Source organism: Artibeus jamaicensis, unplaced genomic scaffold, assembly GCF_021234435.1.
Source record: "Artibeus jamaicensis isolate MK-2021 breed Jamaican fruit bat unplaced genomic scaffold, CSHL_Jam_final scaffold_474, whole genome shotgun sequence".
NCBI classification, from domain to species: Eukaryota; Metazoa; Chordata; class Mammalia; order Chiroptera; family Phyllostomidae; genus Artibeus; species Artibeus jamaicensis.
Window position 1 is genome coordinate 4,313,594 of NW_026522046.1, and position 21,542 is coordinate 4,335,135.

At 40.7% G+C, this 21,542-nt stretch overlaps 2 protein-coding genes across 8 annotated transcripts in view; one reads left to right on the top strand and one right to left on the bottom strand.

The window, feature by feature from the left end:
- Positions 1-1,485: 1,485 nt before the first annotated feature.
- DNAJB11 (DnaJ heat shock protein family (Hsp40) member B11) lies at positions 1,486-17,731 on the bottom strand. Its single transcript, XM_037129675.2, has 10 exons — positions 17,440-17,731; positions 15,952-16,108; positions 11,769-11,866; positions 9,721-9,853; positions 6,075-6,217; positions 5,227-5,309; positions 4,524-4,581; positions 3,266-3,377; positions 2,666-2,825; positions 1,486-1,933 (listed from the first exon to the last, which is right to left on the bottom strand). Exons 1-10 carry the CDS (start codon positions 17,505-17,507, stop codon positions 1,869-1,871), a joined length of 1,077 nt encoding a protein of 358 aa, XP_036985570.1. The 5' UTR covers positions 17,508-17,731; the 3' UTR covers positions 1,486-1,868.
- A 476-nt stretch (positions 17,732-18,207) lies between these two features.
- Positions 18,208-21,542, top strand: part of TBCCD1 (TBCC domain containing 1) — a 33,807-nt gene continuing 30,472 nt past the window's right edge. For 3 of the 7 annotated variants that reach the window (XR_005080207.2, XR_005080206.2, XM_037129670.2), the window contains exons 1-2: positions 18,208-18,325; positions 20,352-20,672. The gene's annotated coding sequence lies outside the window, so the exon portion shown is untranslated. The other 4 variants (XM_037129671.2, XM_053657870.1, XM_053657871.1 and 1 more) reach the window with 4 other exon arrangements.

The following is a 21,542-nucleotide window of genomic DNA, read 5'->3' on the forward strand; positions in this document are numbered from 1 at the left end:
GCCTCAGGGACTGAACCTCCGTTTTCGGGCAGCACTAACTTCTGGGAATGCAGTTGTGCCACAATGTGAAAGCTTGGGCTTTGGAGCCTGGTTTTATGATCTTCCCAACATCTCCATCACCCCCACCCTGCTACTGTGGTTTTATTACAAGAAAACCTGTGGAACTTTGATGGAAATCTTTCCACATTACAATGTGCTTCAGAGAAAGCATTTGGGATGAACTGAAGCTCAAACAATGGAATATTCTTTAATAACTTGTTAAATCATAACAGCCTGGACCATGGATAAACAGGAGTGACAAAGCCTCACTAACGCTCTTATTTGCAGCAAGAGTATTATCTCTGTGGGGTCTTTCCAGCAAGATGAGTAACTCCAGCTTCATATGTGACTGACTTGCAAAAATCTTGGAAAAGCAGGGATTAGCAAGTGCAGACCATGATCAAGAGCTCTCCTGGGATCAGGTATGTTAGGAAAATATTTATGATTATTTCTATGAAATGCTCAAATAGGGCAGCTCTATTACATATTCACTATGTAAGAGTACATTACATAATGAATATTAACTGTACCAGAAGCCCACTAAACTACATATGTATTTACGTGGTTTCACTTCATTTCTAAGGTACGTTTTTCGGGATTTCAAATAAGCTTTTTAATTTTGTTCTTTTCCTTCACAAGTGAACAGTTAAAATACTTAAGCCCAGAGTGATTGAGGTTAAAGGTGTACTGCTTTTCACCTTCTTCTTAACTATTCTAAATGGACGAAACTCTCATTTTTTCATCCTTTCCACTCATTTTTGTAAAACAGGCACAAGGCAATGAAAAGGCAGCCAGGAGCAGTGGCTGGCGCAGGGCGGAGGTGGGAAGGCTGCTGGAACGACACAGGTGGCTGGGAGGCAGCTCCACACACAGCGCAGCGGAAATCAGTCAACAGCACTGAAACACTCACTCCCGAGGCAGGAAGCCCGAAAGTAGAGGACAAGTCGCTTGTGATGACTGTGTAATGTAGAGAAGCGAAGAGGGCCACATACCATCTGAATTAGGTGCTGCAGGAGAGGCAAACGCCATCTCTAATTCTACTTAAATTCATTTTCTAGAGCCAATGGTAATCCTTGTTCCTAACACAAAGGCTTTTTAATCATCAGGTCCCGTGAGGTCAGATATGTGAAAGTGACTTGTACCCTTATCAGATTTTTCTATTCCCAAATTAAATGAGGACTTATACTTTCTCAAGGACAATGAGATTTCTGGGTAACCTTGATTCATCTACCCCAGTCTTTGTTTATTCAGTTTATTCAAGCTCCCTTCTAGAGGACTGGGATGGAGACTGGGTTTTTCCAGGTGTGGGCATCCATCTTGCTTGATGGGAAGACAACCCAACTCACAGGCACCAAGGAGAGAAATGGGCAAATGAAGGGAAAATGACCAAAAGGGAGATGGAAAAGACAACAGTGTAGCTGAACCAACAAGAAACAGGAGTCGAGAAAAATTAACAACAAAATGTATTTAAAAACAGACTTCTCCAGTTGGTATTTTGAATGAAATAGCTACCAATTAACTCCAACCCCTTACATCGTGTCTCTTTTGCTCCTGGAGTCCTCTTGTAGCTTTAATTCTTGAAACTCAGGTGGCAGCACCAGACATTAAATCCCCTAAGGGAGAGGTATTATTAAACCTTTTGCTGGTCACTCTTTTCTGAACAAAAAAGGACAAATTCCTAAGCCCTCTTATTCATTCATGACGATCATTAGAAGAAAAAATTAAGCCAAACTTGCATATTGAAAACCAAAACAAACTAAAAAAAAATCTTGCAGATAATAAATATCGCTGATTCACTTATTTTAAACAAAGTCCAATTTTATTCACTCTTAATATCCTTGCAGTCCATTGTACACCTTCTGCACTGATCCCTGTTTCAGTAGCTGTTTGATACCTGAAGAAAGAAGAACAAATTATTCCATTAGCACAAATGTGACTCCCCTAGAGCATAAAGAGCATGTTTCATGCGCAGGCGCACAGAAGACCTTACAATAACCATGATCTGAATTAAACTAATCACCAACATCCAACTTCATTACACAGGGATACCTCCACACATGCGCACACGTCCCAGACGATCTTGTCTTTCTCTGTCTCTCAAGCACACATACCATACACATCCCATAAAACCTTATGAGAAAGGCAATCGAAATGGAATGAAATCTTTTCAGCTGTCTTCCATTCCTTCTTTGTTCTCTTTACAGTTTTGACCTCTTTCACCTTCTTCCTTTTATTTAGGACCCACCAACTAGGCCCTCCACTCAACCAGCCACAGCAGACATCATCCCCATGGCTCTAACCCTCAGGTACACCTCATCTCTCCTTGAACAGTTTGGTCTCACTCATCTGTGCTCATTCCGTTTCATACCCACATGTCCACACGACCTGTCACTCCCTGGGTTTCAAAGCCTGCCTTAGACAGCCCTTTGTAACATAGTGACAGAAGAATTTTTAATATTGCTTTTCCAGAAGGCAAGTTCATTCCTAGTCTTGTGTTCACTAGTGTTAATGGTTGATGTCTGATGTCACTGGTGGGTTTTGTTTTTATTGCCTATCTTCTTTAACCACTCTGTTCTCATACTCACATACATCAAGCACATATACTTATATGCATTATATCCCCTACCTTCTCTTGCTTCCTCTGTTAACTGTTCTTTTGGAAAATCCACATCAAAAGTGATTATCAAAGAGCCCTTGATGTTATTGTTGTCAAAGTTGGGGAGGCCTTCCCCTTTCTTCCATAGCTTTGCTCCTGGTCTGGTGATCTTATCCCGGGAAATATGTACCTGGAAAGCAAAAGGGAATGAACTAGAGCAGGACTGATACTCCCAAAGTGCACCACCAGCTTCTAGTGAACAGGTGCTCAAAGCTCACATTGTATCTCAGAGGAGGCAGGAAAGATGAAGGGGAAAGGGAAACTCATTAGAACACTGGGAGCTGAAGAAAGAGAAGGCTCTCAAAAGGAAAAGGAGAACCAAACACATAAACAAGCACAATAGTAAGTGTTTGCCATTGGAGGCTATAAGGACAAGACTGACAAAGGCTGTGCAATCAACTCTGAGTAGCTGAAACGTCCAGAACTTCGGTGGAAGAATAAGAGGAGGCCAAGACTGAGAAAAAAGTCCCCATGGCTCTAAGTGATTGAAGTGGATGAAATAATTCTGAAACCACACACACGACCACTTTTAAGAGGACAGGCAGGAAGCAGGAAAATTGGTTTGTTTACCTTGTGACCATCCAAGTGAGTAATATCCATATCGAAGCCCACCAGAGACTCGACTAGTGAGACTGTTACATTTGTGTACAAATCATCTCCTCTCCTTTCAAATATCGGGTGCCTGTACAGAGAACAAGGTAAAAATCATTAACTTCCATCCTTCTTTGGAAAGAGTTCAAAACGTTTTTAGAACGTTTTGAAAAAAGGATGAACATCACTCACTTAAACAATAAGCATTTACTGAACATCCTTTTGTGTGTAGTAGTAACCTAAAAAGGCACATAAGATTTATTAAATCCTACTCTTAAGAAGCTCACAATCAGCAGAAGCCAAAGCATGTAAATAAACCTACACATAATTAGATTATGAAAAAGGGAGAAAGACAACTTCTAGCAATGTGGGCTGGGGAGACGGCATAATGAACGGGTCTGGAGAGGTTTCCAGAGCTGGGCTCCCAAGGCCAGGTCAGCTCTGGAGATGGAGATAAGGTGGGCAAGGGGGAGGATGAGGATAGGATAAGACGGAATTTTGGCAAAGACAGACTTAAGAAGGTACCAGGCTTAGTACATGGTAATAGTACATGTTCCACTTTCTCCATGAAACAATGAAAATGACAAGGAAGAAAACACCAAGGAAAAGATCGTGGAGATTAAAGAGTACTGTGAGAGAAAAGTCTTAGGTGGTGGGGGCCCATTTCTCCATGTTCAGGTGGGAACCTTCTTTCAAAGACTCCTAAGAAGCAAGGTATCACTGGTTTCCAAATTGGTAACGAGAGAAATAATAAACAAGAAAGCCTGAGTCCCAGGCAAAATTCTTATCTAAGTAGCACTTCAGGCCAAAGAGAAGCTAACAAAGAGCTCTCTCTGCACAAAAGCGTGTATTATATCATGGAAGGCCCCTTCTGGGAGAAGAAGTCTGCCATTCTCGGTAGACTGTATTGCCTCGGTTAAAATCTCAGGTCTCCTTGACTTCCCATTCTTCTTTCCTTCTCTTTAACAACTCCTTACTTGTCTTATTAATTCTCTCCTTCTAACCTCTTTTGAATTTGTAGGTCCTGAGTAAACATAAAACTAGGCTCAATCCTCGGCCCCAACCCAAAATTTTCAGTATTTTTGTAGAGTTACAAGTAATCCTTGAGGGTATCAAGGACATTAAACAAAGGAAAAAGTCTGTCTGGCAGTGCCTCAGGGACTTCCCATATTTCTATAATCTGACTCATCTGAAAAGTAGGGGCTGAAGTGAAGGCCTCTCAAATTAGATTACTTACTTGACGACTCTGATTCGGAACCGTAAGTCTCCTGGTTCTCCATCCACGTGAGGCTCACCTAGTCAGAAACGATCAGAGCAGGTTGTGAGCCACACGTGTCTAACACTGCACATCCATTTGGCAGCTGAGAGAATATTTTAAAATCGATACCTAAGGTGTCAACTATCAAGCCTATCTGTGAGAGCAGTGTCTCTACCTGCTTATATAAAGTTTCAGATCAGCTGTACCTCAGGCGCAGCAACAGATAACTTGACCTATTTCCTAAACAGGGAATGATTCATTGATTTCTTGAACCTGAAGTCTTAAAGCTCTTTTTTCCTTTTACAGTTTTCAATGTAAAACCCCAAAGGTAAGGTCTCAGAATCATTTATTAATGCCAACTAGAGTTACATGTCTTTTTTCACTGCTGAGTTAAAATTAATTCACTAAGGTCTGAACACCCTAAATTTTGATATAACTTAGGTTACTTGATAGAAACTTTTAAACAGGATATTCAAAGGACAAACAGTAATGCTACTGCTAAGGGTGGCCAACCACAATGGTCAAAACAGGCTTTCTGTATCCTCAGGCTGACTGGAGTGTTGGAAATAATATGTGCATCACTGTGTGGCCATTAAGGATATGGGATGAGGTAAGGGTGGGAGGTACAAGCAAACAGAAAGCAGAAAGTTATCATAGTAAAACATGAACATCAATATTTTACCTTCTCCAATAAAGGGGTACTCCATGCCATCTCTCACCCCAGGCTCTATTTCTACCTCCAGTGTTCGTTCTTCATTCACTAGTCTGAATAAAGAGAATGTAATATGAAGAAAAAGAAAAGAAAATACAAACCAAATACAAATAAAGTTGTATCCATTCTACCAGAGCTTTTTCTTGGAAGACTATCCGTATCTCTAGTTGATGAAACTATCAGATACCCACAGACACCTTCTACATGCCAACACAGGAGGAAGCTACTACATAACATACACTCATTCGGCTGCTGCCTCCAAAACACCCGCCGTAGAATGGCTACTTTGAACTGCGTGATGCATGACAGAGGAAACTGCTCACACTTACATACATTTGCACCTGGAGGGGCAGGGTCATGCTTATCAGGAATCTAGCAGCAGAGTTTATCCCATATGACTTTTTTTCCTGATCTCACAAATAGCTGATCAAGTTATGGTATAGACAGTTTAAGGTTCAATTAAATAGTTGTATTTAAAAAACAATTAGCAAATAGTACTTTTCTAATATGAAATGTTTGCTGGACATATAATATTGCTCTAAGATTCCAAGTAGAAAAAATGAAACAACAAACATTTATCAGGTATATTGAGAAATATAGACCACTGCGTATTAGTTCAGAAACATAAAGGTAGATATTTAGAAGAAATACCTTTGGAAAAAATTAAGATGTACATTTCTTTGTTCTATCCTCTGGCAGAACATGAGACAGAGAAAAGTAAGGGGAGGGAGGGAAAAAAATCTAGAAATGGACCATTCGCATTTTATTAGACAAATGGGATGATTAAAGTGTCTTTTGGGAGAACAACTGTCACTTACTTGACATTAGGGCACTCATCGCAGACCACCTCCTGGGTCATCTGGAAGCGCCCTGGGCCCAGCTGGGTGGTCCGCATCTCCTGCCGACAGTTGCATTTTCGTTTGCCAGGAGCCTGCCTTGCCACAGGTTTGTTTCTAACTACCTAAGAAGCGTATAAACAATATCAGCTTCCCTCTCATGTAAAGCAGCCTTTGGCTTTCTCAACTGACCAGGGCTCTGCACATGCGCCAGAGCTGGAACATCCCCCTCTCTGGTAAGCAATCCCTCAGGAAGCCCTGAGCTGAGAGAAGTACTTGCGGAGTTCAAATAACCCCCGAACGGCAATGAAACAGACAGATGTTTAAATGACTCAGATTCTAAAGTTGGAGGAGAGAGAGGGGAATAAAAAAGGACAGGAAAATGTGTTATATATCAGCATTTCTAAGTCACAATTAAGTATGATTGATTTACAGTAGTCCACAGAGTTACTATCTTTTGGAAATCTGAGCTATGTCGCGCATAACCCCTGAAGAACAACCACAGCCTTTAAGAGCTGGTATGTGGCTGCCGCCAGAACATTAGCTCTGATTAACCTGATGAGAACAATTCCTTGTTTCAGGCAACTCAGTCTCGGACTGCTTCCAGTGCTATCTCAATTCAGATAGTTTAGCCCATAAGACATGCAATGATCCTCTCTTTGTAGATGACTGCTATTAAACATTCTGATCCCTCTAAGTATGTGGAAATTAATATATATGGAGAAATGTATTGCTTTTATCTGTTTCATTAGTGAAATACCTAATCACAAAGCACATGCTCACACAGCAGCATGACACAAAGGCTTGGAGGCAGATCCCACCTTGGAAAGCCCACCTTCCAACATATGAGAGCCCAGAACAGAATAAATAGCCACAACAGTAATTAGAGCAATACTTTATAGCACTTACCATGTGCCAAGCAATGCTCTAATCGTTTTTACATATATAAATTCATTGAATCCCAGCAGCAACCTTATGAGACTGTTATTATTTCCATTGTACAGAGGAAGTAATGGAAGCACACAAAGTTCAGTAACATGACCAAGGTCACATAACTGACATACGGCAGAGCCAGGCAGTCTAGCTCCAGAGTCCATGTTTTTAACCACTATGTTCTCTCAAAGCATTTTTTTTCTTAAAAAAAAAAATTTGCTATCAGTTCATTTAAATGGCAAGGTAACTTACATCCTTTACAATAATTAGATTAGAAAGAATTTGTTCAAAACCACACTAACTGCAAAAAGTGAGGTGTACCGTGTACTGGCAATGACTGCAGACAATAGGTCTTGGAGCAAACACAGGAGTTAATTAGGCTCGCTGCCCTTCTCCTACCTGAACAACCTAAGCTGTTCTTGAAGGAGAGATGGCCCATGTACTTTAAAACGACAACAACTTGATTCTCTCCCTCTCTCCTTCCCTTCCCCTCTAAAGACAAATAAATAAATTAAAAAAATAAAAAATAAATTTACAAAAATAAATAAATAAATAAATAAAATCCTTTTTCTCTCATTCCTCAGACTGAACAACAGTATTACAAGCCAGTTTCATCTTCTGTAATTGTCTAGCCCTCTTCTTTCAGCTATTCTGACCAAAAGCCACAACTAAGAAGAAATTGCTTCTTGTTGAGATGGCACATATGCTTAGACTACTGCTATTTCCTCCAAAATCCTGACAAAATTGTAAGAAAATATGAATTCCTAGAAACAATGATGATAACACAAAATGTGTGAGAAAATGCCAGAGACACAAGGCTGTTCTGAACTGGCGTATACGGGGCAACAGGAGCTGGCAGGGGCAGTGAAGATGTTGGGAAAAAGCAGCTGAAGTTCCGCCATGGCCTTGCTCCTGAACTGCCTCAGGAAAGACACCATCTGGCCCCCTCCCCAGAACATAATAGACGCCAGATAGCAAACAAAAACTCCAAGAAAACAAAACACAGAGAAAACCACTAGGTAAAGGCTTGCCCTCTATGTTCTGTAAGGGAAGAAAGGGGTAGATCCCTACAGAGGCCATATGAACTCAAACAGCTAGGGGACCTGAGGACTCCAACTACCTACCACAGCCCCCAAAGGTAACGAGCCGGGTAGCATGCGTCTTTTGAGCAAATCTAGTTGAGAAGACAGTCTAAGAAATTAATACTATAGGGATAAGGAAAGACATTAACAAAATGAAATAGAATAAGACATAATTCAAGGACCAAGTAGAAATATTACATATAAAAATATGAGTTGACTGAGGATTGAAGTAGTGAGCTAGGAAACCATGAAGCACTCTCCTAGAAGGAAGGTGGGGAGGATAAAAATATGTTTAATATTAAAAGAAAGTTAAGAGCTGATAGAAGTAGAAGTGCCAATGGTTTAAATATCTGAAAATACAGTACAGATAAATTTTCCAGAATTAACAAAGATGAATAACCACCAATTAAAATATTCCAATGTTTTAGCAGAAAATATAGGTGAACTGCTTTCTGATTTTAGAGCAGAGAAGTTCTTAAACAAGACACAAACACTAACCATAAAAGAAAACACTGATAAATTCACCACATTAAAATGAATTATTTATATTCATTTAAATAAATCTTCAATATAATGAAAAGACAGGTTACAAACTGATAGGATACATTTGTATTATATGCAGCCAACAAAGGATTAGTAGTAAGAATAAACTTTTCTTAGCAATCAATAAGACCAGGTCAGAAGAAAAATGGGCAAAAGACATGAAAAAGCATTTCACAGACAGGAAACAAATATGGCCAATAAACATGAAGATGCTTATCCTAATTATTAATCAAAAAATGCAAATTAAGACCACTATAAGGTAACATTGTATACCCATTTAATGGGTGAAAATTGAGAAGTCTAATAATTCAAAGTATTAGAGAGGCAGGCAGATCTATAGAATCTTTTATAAATTGTAGGTGCAAATGCTGGTACCAACCAAATGAGAATACAATGTGGTATCTATTATCTTGTACAAATGAATGCTGGTTCATATTATCCAGCAATTCCACTCTTATATATAAACCCAAGAGAAATTTTTGGTTCATATGTACCTGGGTATATATACAAAAATGTTCATAAAAGCACTGGTTGAAATCGAAAAAAAACTGGAAATAACCTATTTGCGTATTGATACATTGTGGTCACAGTGAAATTCTATTCGGTAGAATTATAGCTGTAAGCAACAACATGGATGAAAGAGCCAGTCCCAAAAGATAATGTACAGTATGACACCATTTTTACAAAGTCAAAAACAGTGAAGATAAATGACATAGTAATCATATATTCACATATATAATACAACAAGCAAGAATGGAAAGGAATAATAAAGACAAAATTCAGGTTAGTAGCTGCCTTTGAAGGGAGGCAGGGGAACATACTAGTGAAGGAGGACATGGGTAGATGGATGTAAATGGTGGTATTGTTTTATTTAGTTCTTGGCCTAGAGGGTGAGTTCATGACCCAGTAACAGTGTTTGATGAACCAAGGACTATGATTAATGCAATTCTATACATCTGGTCGCTCTCCCACCCCCAAAAAGACAGAGAAGATCCCCAGAAACCCTTTGTTTTTAGTCAAAAGAACAAGTTCTGGGAGTCAATATGAGCAGCTGTATTGTTTGAACTTACTTCCACAAAATTTCCTGCATACACTTCTTCCAAAGTGACTTCTAGATCTACAATAATATCACTTCCTCTGGGAATATTTCTGTCTTGCTGACGAGGGGTTCCTCCAAACATGAAACCAAAATCTCCAAAGAAGCTGTAGATAATTGTAAAATCAACAGGAAAAGAAATGAGAGTTCATGTCTTGCAATTATTTAGTTTTCTTCACATTCATAAAATATTGTGTCCTACCAATATACTGTACAAAACTGAAAAAACATTTTTAATGCATTGGAGTCATATATCATACACAATTTGTAATTTATACAACTATATTGCCTCTACCACAAACAAATGTACCATTGCCCAGATATATAGTACTATGCACATATATAGTGTACCAGTGAATTCCGAATTGGACTTAATCAATGAAATGATGTTTTAATACTGAGAAATATCAATAAATAATGAGCTTACTGAGAAAGGATATAGAATATATAAACCATGTTATGCTGAAAGTAATGGTCATTTTGAACATTTGCAATGTTCATTTTGTATGATTTTTAGACTAACTTTTGGGAAAGCTGCTGCTCTGTACAAACATCTTGGGTACATAATTAAATACATTAAATAAGCATCAGCCTTAGTAAAATTTTAAGCCTTAAGGAAAAGGAAGTTCTGGGTTCTGCAAAATCAAATCTAATTTTTGTGAGTAACAGAAGCATCTCTTACAGATTAATACAGTGACCTCCAGCTGTGCAGGTGTTCTAATCTTAATGTTAACTGTTGCTGTTATTAAGCCTCAGATGCTAGCACAGTGATGATGACAACTATATAACTTCCCTGCCAACCAATCTTGGTGAATAGATTCCCTGAATCTTAAATAAAAGCAGAGAGGGAGGATTTGCTCATGAGGGGGCAGGGGGTACAAACAAGGTTTGTTTCTGTTTTGGCCTCCCTGGGGATCACTTCTCAACAGTGAAGGGGAGCAGGACATGCCCTAGCAGGAAAAAACCCAATCGACCCTCGGGAAGAAAACGATTTCCTAATCACATTACTCACACATCTCCACAAGTCCTGAAAATGTACTGTCACCCCCGAACGTTATTACATGAGACAGTGACTCTTAACTTCTTTTGGAGAAGGGTTCACAAAATCCTTTGAGAATCTGAAGAAAGTCATAAACCCTCTCCCCATAAAAATGCATCTTCAAACATTATTTTGTTTATAACTTTAAAAAAAACACGTTTTATTATCTTTAGAGAGAGAAGAAGGGAAGGAGAAAGAGAGACAGAGAAACAGGAATGTGTGTTTGTTTGCCTCTCGAGTACCCTCTACTGGAGACCTGGCCTGTAACTCAGGCATGTGCCCTGACTCAGAATTGAACTGGTGACCCTTCAGTTCGCAGGCAGCACTCAATCCACTGAGCCACGCCAGCCAGGGCTATTTTGTTTATAACTTGACTCGAAACCCTAAATTAAGCTCTCCTAATACAGGGCATTACTAGAGCATATGGAAATTTAAGTGCTCAACAAAGAGGGGTTGGCAGAATGAGAAGGCAAAGTGTTTATTATTCCAGCCACTCAGCACTTCCAGAAAGCCATCTCACAGCAGGAAATAAAAGCCTCTACCCTAATTCCTTTCCTGAACACTGGTTACCATAACTGACCTCATGCTGACTGGATGAAAGAGAGGCAGTTCTAGGTATGGAAGTAGGAATCTCTCTCTCTCTCTCTGCTTACAAGAATGACTTTTCTCTTTAAATGGTTTGCAAATGCTAAGACAGCAAGGAGATGAGGATGAACTAATTTCCAACATGTATCTCCCCCACAACATTGTCAAGGTTCCATTGACTGATACAGGTGGCTAGACTAACAGCCCTTTCAGTGCTACCCGTCTTTTCTGGAGCTTTGTGAAAATGGAAAGATGATGATCGACCTTTTAGTCAAGGATCAATTGAGATGCACTTTTTGTCAAAAGCTTCTGAACAAGGGAGCAAGAACAACTGTTTAATAATCACTAAATGATTCATTGTTAGGCACTACTGCTTTGCAGATGGGTAAATTACATACTGTGAAAAAATGTCTCCATGGGAGCTCTGATGACCGTCTTTTAATCCCTCTTCACCATAAGTATCATACTGTTTCCGCTTCTCACTATCTGACAGAACCTGGGAACAAAAAAGATCATGAGTTGGTAATGTTCAGATAAGGTGCACTCATATTTATGGGTTTTTTTTAAAAATTCTGATACTGTGTCTAAGATTTTAGTGAATGTAGTTTTCATTATGTACAATATTAAGGAATGTTTATAAAGTTTTTTCTTTAGCAGACTAAATTCTTTGATGCATTTTTCATTTTGTAATTTCCAGATTGCTCAATTTACATTTTTCATTTAAATTTATCCAAACTTACCTAGTCCCATAAAAATCGTATCTGAGATTAATGATGTGGCTATGACAGTGAGGACAGTAACGGGAAAGAGGTGAGAAGAAATCATCACGTTTACCTCCATGCAGTTAGACTCCAGTGCTCATGCTTATCGACCACTATGCTATATACTCTCTCTAAACTACAAATGAGGATATGTCTATAATGGACTGCCATTAGTGCCAGAAACAGTAAATTAGGACAGCCTTAAAATTTCATAGGCCTACGGGGCCTTCCCATGCCCTCGTCCCCAACAGACTGATAAATCCGATAAATCAAGGGAATCAAATGATAGACCCTCCTTTTTCATTTTGGTGGGTATATAGAAATCCACTTGTGAAACAATGCTGTCTGCCATATACATGTTTAAGTTCATGATCTCCCATGTTTGAATTGCAGAGAGTAAAATGGGCCACTGCTCTGTGAAGGTTGCTCAAGGTCAATTTCACAGCCTAAAAAGACTTTTTGAAATTTTAATAGTTTTTGAAAACTACATGCAGTCAAAGGCATAAATGCTTTCTCATCGGGCCCATTCCACACATAATACTAAAGAATATAAAAATAAAATAAGCTTCCATATTCTTCATAATTTTCCTTCCCCCCAAAATAAAAAGCTTCTTGTCTTAGAGCAATCTGAAGTATATGAACACATATACCTTTGAAAATTAAATAAATATATACTCCTTCCTTGATATTTTCAACTCCTCTTTGAACAGCAGACTGAAAGAGAAAGTTACTGCAAACCCATACCTGAGCTGGCTCAGAAGAGAGGTGGAAATAGATGGGGCTTGATGACTCAGCAAAAAAAAAAGGGGGAAGATCTGATTGCCTTATGGCTCAAGGCTGAAATGATGTGCAAGGGGCCCAGAAAACATTTATTAACATTTAAAATACATTTAGAAGAGTAAAAAAACTTGAGTGTAGGTGAAAATAAGCATTCTTTCCTCATAAAGATTTTATTTATTTTCAGAGAGAGGGGAAGGGAAGGGGAAAAACAGAGAGGAAATATCAATGTGTGGTTGCCTTTCACATGCCCCCTACCCACACTAGGCCCACGACCCAGGCATATGCCCTCACTAGGAATCGAACCAGATTCACAGGCCCACACTCAATCCACTGAGCTATACCAGCCAGGGCTTTGAAAATGAGCATTCTTAAAAACAAAGACAAATGGGTTAGCCCAAGAGAAGTGACTACAGTATTTGACTAAAGTCACTATGATAGACCAGGAGAGGAAGGAATGTTTTGGTAAATATCCTCAAGAATAAGTAGCTACTTTGGAAAAGCAGAAATGGGTAAGAGTTCATTTTTAAAAACAAAAAAAAATACATTATCATGCAATTTGGATTTCCAATATTTCCACTTGCAAGTATACTTCTCTGATCTCATCTTAAAGAAAAGAAATGAAACCATCATTTGGATTTATAAGGAAGACCATTTCAAAACCCCAAAACAAAGGCTACTTTTTATTTTTAGTCAGTTTTTTTTGGACATGAGAGGTTTCTACACCTGTCCCAAAACTACTTTTCAAGTTATCTATTATCATTCGCTTCCTCCTTACTTTTCTTCGTCTGAGGAAAGCAAATTTTATCCTATGGTCTTCGAAACTATTTTATTTCCAAAAGAAATAAAAAACTATTATTAGTTGATTGCTCAACAACACAGGGTGTTAACTAATTAAAATGCAATAACCCCAGCTCAGTAAAAAGACAGATTTATGTTCAGTCTTCATCTTTACAGCTCTAATTTATCTAAGATACAAAAGCAATCAAGTGAATGACACAAAAACAAAAAGAAAACAAACAACAATAAAATTGAACTTGTGACTTAGAAAGGCTCTTAAGAGTTATAAATTGTAATCTCATAAATGAACCTGCCTAGATTACGGCTAAAGAACATGACAGATTCTTTAAACAGCTTGGTAAATTTATAGCAATAGCGTTCTTAGAAAATATTTTTGGGTATTTAATTCCTAGCAAACAATGAGAATATTCATGGGACATATAGTACAAAAATATAGAATTCATATTGTCAACAAGAAATAAAATGTCATGTATAATGTAACAGGGTCCACCAACCCTCTCAAGTTTGTGGGCCTGAGTTAGAAATTTGGATCCCACAGAATCCCTGAAGGTGCCAAGAGAAGAAAGGGGGACCCCAGTAGTTCTAGGTTTCACCTAGGTATAAGTCTCTGTTTTAGTCTGTTCACTTCTTCAATCAAGGAGGCCATGCAATCCCTTCCTTTGGGTTTTTTCCACTATTAATATTTTTCAGATTTGCTTCTAGCCTTCTCACTATATAGAAATTTGACTCAAATTTAGAAGTTTTAGCTCCATGGAGTTTGGAGTTCAATTATTTCTGTGCCCTTTTAGAAAATGGAAACAAATGATGAGCAGAGTTGATAACACTGTACTATATAATTGAAATTTGCTAAGAAATCAGAATTAAAATATCTTCACAAAAAAACCCCATATGTGAGGTGATAGATGTGTTAAGTGGATCCCCTTTCACAATGTACACATATACCAAATAATTATGATGAACACTTTAAAACTACTACAATTTTACTTGTCAATTATATCTCGGTAAAGCTTAACAAAAATAAAACCACAGATTACTTTTTCTATTTCTAGAGGAAAGGTGAATTCAACACATGCAAACCATCTACCTCCTAAATTAAGATATAAAAAATATCAATACCTTATTTGTAAAATTTTTCTACCATAATGTTGAAAAGTTCTGTCTAACACATTTTCACATAGTAAATAATTTATCAAGCATCAATTAGTATTCCTCAATGTGGTTAAAATTATCAAAGAAAAAGAAAACAGGATTAAGACTCTGCCCAGCCCTACTATATTCCACAGTGTTCTGGTGAAGAGTGAATGAGATGGCACACACGGAAGTGTTTTGACTGCTAGAGTACAGGTTGCAAGTTCAAATAACAGCTGTTTTGTTTGAGCTGCATGAATATGAAATTTTAAAATTGAATTAGTCACCTGGATTTTGGATTTGTACTTCTCTTGAAATATGAAATGATCTGGCAACAGTGATTGCACTTGTATTGGCCAAATACTGGATAGTGCCGAACCACAGCTGCTCCCTTGAAATGGGTCTAGAAGGCTTCAGTGTGTCACAGTTCTCAATCCCGACTGATTCCCGAGATGGGAAGCAGGATATCCACTGCCATGCTTTATCTTACACCTGCCCTGAATGTTATTCGTCTAGTCCATACAGGCATGCAGATCTGCAATCCTCACTTAGGTTTTTGTTCTGTCTCCAACTCCCAAATTGATTGACTAGTGATTAATCTACTTATAACCTATCCATCTAACTTCCTTTCAATCATCTTTTCAACATTACTCTCTTTAATAAAAAAAAGTTAATATGAAAAAGGCAGGAAATGGCATCTATAAATATTAATGTACAATATAGCATCAAATATTACTTTTACTTTTATCTATTCTCTATTTCTAAAAAGAAATGGCCTGAAAGAAGAGAGTGCTTCCCCATGTTACAAAGTCTATTCTATAGCTCTAAGTTTTTTTTTAAACTGATTGTTCAGAATTTTCTTCTCAATATTTTATTTGTTTATTTTTAGAGAGAAGGGAAGGGAAGGAGAAAGAGTGGGAGAGAAACATCAGTGTGTAGTTGCCTCTCATGTGTCCCCTACTGGGGACCTGATCTGCAACCCAGGCATGTGCCCTGACTGGGAATCGAATCTTCGACCCTTTGCTTCACAGGCCCATGCTCAATCCACTGAGCTACACCAGCCAGGGCTATAGCTGTAAGTTTTATTCATGCTTTATCCTTTCTCCTGACTCACCTCATAAGCAGCACCCAGATCCTGGAATTTCTCCTGTGCTTGTGGATCATCAGGGTTCCGGTCAGGGTGAAGCTGCAGGGCTAGTTTCCTGTAGGCCTTTTTAATGTCTTTTATAGAGGCACTGCGAGGCACCCCCAAGATCTTATAGAAATCTCTCCTGTGGAGAGAGAAGGAAACTTCATGAGTTATATAATACACTTTTAAAAGTGAAAGTTTTTCTAATTTAATTTTTCATTTTAGAGAGAGGGGAAGGGAATGAGAGAGAGGGAGAGAAACATTGATGTGAGAGACATCGATTGGTTGCCTTCTGTACAGCCCCCAACCAGACTGAACCTGCAACCCAGGCAGGTGCCCTAAGAACTGAATTCACGATCTTTGGTTTGCAGGACAATGCCCAACCAAGCCACACCAACCAGGGCTATAAAGCTTCACTATTACCAATATTTATACTGATATTTTACTTAAGCTCCTTAGTGTACTTATTGCTTTAAGTATAAAAAATACTAACAAAAACAATAAAGCATGACCCAGGACAAATTAATTTTTTTAAGTTAAGATGTTTTACAAGAAAAAATGACAAAGTTTAAGCATATATGCACAGGCAAAAAGCCTTTAAGAAAATAAGCACTTAAATTTCAAAGCTCTACTAGGTAAAACTTTCTCTATTTAGAGCAATTAATTGTTAGAAACTAATACCCTGCTATTCCCCACATTCTAAAATATAAGCCTGGTATATCATATCCTATCGTCACTGGGATTATAGCATCTTAAAGGCTAGAAGGATCTTCAAGAGTTCAGGTGGTCCTATTCCCCTCATACAGGAGACGCATTATTATCCTTATATTACAGATGTGAATTTAGGTGGTTCCTTCAAGGTCACATATTCATAGGTGTGGTGGGGGTGGGAGGGCTAGAATCCTCGTCTGCTACCTGTTGGTGAAAAGCTTTTCTGGCTCATACCATTCAGCTTCTCAAAATGTACCATGGAGAGAGACAGGCATGATGACAGCTTACACTCAGAATCTCAAGAAGCTGTACAAGGGCGCTCCAAAGGGTCTGCCTTTTCCTCCTCAATTTAATTTCCTTCAGTCCCAGCAAGATTTCCCTACCTGTTCTACTCACTTCCTCACTCAACCTGGCACTAACCTACCTACTTTAAGGTCAACTCCCCAATGGCTCGTTGCAGGCTTAACATTATATAGCCCTTTTCTCTAGGTCAACAGCCCCCCTGCCCCCTGCGTTGTGTTTGGCACTGCATCCAGCTCCTACCCCTCCCGACAAATCTAGCTCTATAAGGCCTCTGTCTCTAAGTAAGTCCCTGTCACTCGTGTCACCCATTGCTCTCCTCTCCACCCCAACAACCTGGTCCACACTATCCATTCCTCCGCCCTGCCGTCTCACCATAGCAACGCCCCCTCCTCCTCCTTCAGGCTCTCCCGGCCAGAAATGACTCAAGAGCCCCGTGCCGCGCGGATGCCCGTTCCTCACCCGGCGATCACGGCCCCGATGAGGTACAGCAGCAACAGGCAGAAGGTGCCCAGGTTTTGCGGGGCCATGGTTTCTCGTGCCAGCCCCTATGCCGGCCCCAGTCTCACACACTCCTCAGTGTCTCCGCAGCTGCAGCCGCCGCGTCAGTTCTCCTGCCCACCCGGCCCTCAAAGGCAGCCGCGCGCCGGGGTCTTCTACTGGGTTTGGAGCGACGCAAGCTGGCCCTCCTGCCCCCTCGTCTGCCAGTCTACTTCCCGGGTGTCCCCTGTCCCAGTGAGAGAAGCCCCTAGCAGATGAAAGCCAATCGCCGCTCGGGACATCACACGCGGCCCTCTAGGCGCAGCCAATCAGCGCAGTACACTTCACCTTCCAGGCGGCCCGCGCGGCCAGTTAGGCTTCGGAACTGCAGTCTCACTTTCTAGCCAATTAGAAGGGGAAACGTCAGAGATTCGCGCCGCCGCAGGAATCGGCTCGGCCACGGCCCTCTAGAGTCGTAGAAAACTACGTAAAAGAGCGTTGGAGAAATGAGTGCCCCAAGAGGGTATCTGAGGTACCCGAAGATACCCAGCCCGCCTCCTCTGACTTTTGCCCAATCACGAGGCTTCTCTTTCAGCTCTGACCAATAGTAGGAGGCAAGTTTGATCCACTTTACCAGTCCTGGAATTTCATTCATACGGAACTACTAGCACGATGCGGGGGCCAAGGGATTGGGGCGAAATGGGCGGGGACAATCACTGCAAACACTCCGTACTGCGGAACGCCCTATACAGGAGCTCTTATTTTACCTGCTCCTGACAGCTCAGGGAGAAATGGTCTCGGTTTCGCGGCGAAGAGCCGGTAAGGTGGACAGACTGAAGTTCGGATCCAGCTTCCACACTTACTAGCCGTGAGCCCAAGCTTCTTTATTTACAGATTTAATGTATTTACTGGCAGTGTTGTGACATTTTATTTTTTCAAGATTTTATTTATTTATTTTTAGAGAAAGGGGAAGGAAGGGAGAAAAAGAGGGAGAGAAACATCTTGTTTGAGATACATTGACTGGTTGCCTCTCGCAGGCCCCCAACTAGGGCCCTGGCCAGCAAACCAATCCAACCAGCTACCTTTTGGTTTGCCGGCGGCCACCAATCCACTGAGCCATTCCAGCCAGGGCACTCTTTGACATTTTAATAGGAGAAAAATCTTTAAACCGTCTAGCACAGTTTCTGGCACGTAGTAAGCGCGCAGTGAGTAACTATTATTAGTTATAAGAATTCTGATTCCCCACGCCCCCTCCTACTTTTGTTTATCTCAATAAACGCACCACAAAACTTGTTCACGACAAAACTCTAGGTGTGTTCCTTGATTCCTATGTTGCATCCCCTATCTAAATGTTTACCTATATACTATAGCCCGAATTTGCCCACTGCTTTCCACTTTCTCTCTGGGCTGTCACATTATCCCCCACCTGGCTAACTGGTCTCCCCCTGCCAGCACTCTTAATATCCCATGTTCACTCCTGCCCATCCCACCACCATGATTTCTTACAAACAAACCAGATCATATCATTCCCCTGCTTAGAGGCCTCAAATAGCTTTTCATTGCACTTAGAATAAAATCCCAACTCTTTATGGTAGATTGTAAAACCTTATATGTCTCAATAATGCTGGAAAATTTTTGTCAAAGAAAACCTTATATGATATGTACATTCACTCAGTCAATATACTCCTTACCATGTTCCAGTAACACTGCATTCCTTTCTCTTCTTTGAATACACCAAGCTCATTCCTGCCTAGGGCCTTTGTTCTAGCTGTACTCTCTCTGCCTTAAAACTCTTCTCTCAGATCCTCGAGTGGGTGACTCCTTTTTAAACACAAATAATCAGCTAAAATGCCACCACCTCAAAACAGACTTCCCTGATCAACCAGTCAAAAGTGGCCCCTGCTGAATCCCTTATTCTTACACCACCTTGCTTTATTTTATTGTTTCCATCCCTGCCTCCCATAGTCAGGTGCAGTGGCATGCCAGTTTTATCAGAGCATGAAACTGATTGTTCTGTTCTTAGCTGTATAGAAGGTACCTTAAAACAGTAAGTAAATGTTGCTTTGGCTGTGATCTTTGTATGCTGGCTTCTTATTCTTCAGGCCTCAGCTCGATTTTAACACCGACTCCCTCCCCCAACAATCACTGTCTGATGTTACCCTATTTCATTTCCTTAATATGTATTATCCATTCTCCCTTATTAAAATATGCACCCCAACAAAGCAAGGACCTTTTATGTGTTTTTGTTTAATTCTGCAATCCTAGTGCCTAGCACTACACCAGGCACACAGAGGAGCTCAACAAATAATTGCTGTTGCAGAAAACAAAGGCATAGAGAGAATGTACTCAGGGTCACTGGACTACTTAGTGGTGCAGCCTGGATCATAACCTAGATCTGTTTGAGTAGATTGCCGCTGCACTTTACTTCTTGACTCATGCAGAGTTCAAAGAAAGATAAGGCTATGCTTTCAGAAAGATGCCTACTAGATGAGCGAAGCTCCGTAAAAGAGAAACTATTGCATTTTATGGTCTTTTTACCTTTGCATCTCCCATACCTAAAAAGACCATAAATGAAGAAAGCAGGAAATGGCTAAAAGTTATGAAATGCAGGTTTAAAGGAAGGAGTGATATCTGCTGCTGGACAGAATCCAAGAGAGCTTCATAAAGGCCTGGATTTGTATCTTGGCTGGAGTCTTGTTGTGTGCCCTTCGGTGTGTATTACTGTCACTCCTCTACGCCCTAGTTTTCTCATCAATAAAACAAATGTATTTAACCTAAAAGGTTCTTGGGAAGACTGAGATAATACACATAAAGGTGTCCAACCCAGAATAAGCACCCTAAAATATAAACTGTCGTTATCGATATTACTGATCAAAGCGTGCTGACCTTTCTAGCTGTTACTGTCTGCCCACAGTTCTGTGGAACAATTGAAAACTTCCTACTCCCCTGAGTTGAGAGGCTCGATACCAGAAGACAGCCCTGTATGGCTCCAGGTCCCAACATCCAGGGAGCTTATCAGCTTCCGCCAAATTTTTCTAAGAAACGGTCGGCCGCTCTAGCCATTTGGTCCTCCAGGTGTCGGTGGTGTGAAGCCTCGCGCTTGCGCGGCGTGGGCGGAGGCGGCAGCGGCGGCGGCGGGCGAGAGGCGTTCCAGGCGAGCTGGGCGCGGCAGCGGCTCGAGGAAAAGTGGGATGGAGCGACGTCTTCCTCTGCAGGTAACCGCTCACAGACCGGCGCCGGGAGGAAAGGGTGGGCTTGTCACGCCTCAGGTTCCGACAAGCTGAGGAGGCTTCCTTTGCGCTCGGCAGGTCTCGGTCGTCTCCGGACCCCGTCATCTGAGGCTTCTCCGAAGTCCAGTCGAGCGCTCGGGCGGCCCACGCAGCGTCTTACCCCGGACAGCACCCGAGAAGGTGGAGAACCTTCTGGAGGACCGCCTTGGGCCTCCCTCTCATCTCCCCACCTGAAAAACCCTACTCCCAGCGCACCCCGGGGGAATCTTTGAAGAAGGAAAAAGCCCCAGTTTATCTGCGAATTTAGCCCTCTCGAGTCCCGGAGTTAATTCATATAGAGGGTTCATCTCCAGGATCTCTGGCTTTTGATGGCACCATTTAGACACAGGAGCTCAGAATCTCCCAGAGCTGCCTGTCTCCATTTGGGGGGAACTAAGATCTTCTTCAAGTAACTTCATCGTGTGATTTTATTCGGAACCATGCTGAACCATTCCCATATTTGCAAACAGCTGCCATCTACCATCTCACACCCTTTCTTTGGGTCCCTGTTCCCATAGTCATCCATTTGGAACATGGCCATATATGGCCTCATGTCTGAAGCCATTCATTCTGGTAAGTCTTGTCTGGATTCACTCCCATTTTTCAGAGGTTTTCCCAAAACTGACTTCTTAAAGAACATTTGTATGCAACACAGTTCTCAAGTCAGACAGACTTGAATTGCAGTCCTGAGCTGTGTCATTTCAAGTATGTGACTTTGGGTAAGTCCCTTAACTTTTCTGAGCCTCCTCCATTTTTTCATCGGAAAATGGGATAATCATACTAATCTCCAAGTGGTTGTGGGGATGAAAAGAGGTG

Coding starts and splice junctions, on each gene's coding strand:
- DNAJB11 (XM_037129675.2), bottom strand. CDS start 17,507: ATGGCCCCGCAAAACCTGGGCACCTTCTGCCTGTTGCTGCTGTACCTC. Junction 6,218..9,720: donor ATGCAGGAAATTTTGTGGAA/GTAAGTTCAAAC, acceptor TACGCTTCTTAG/GTAGTTAGAAACAAACCTGT. Junction 5,310..6,074: donor GATGAGTGCCCTAATGTCAA/GTAAGTGACAGT, acceptor CTCTTTATTCAG/ACTAGTGAATGAAGAACGAA.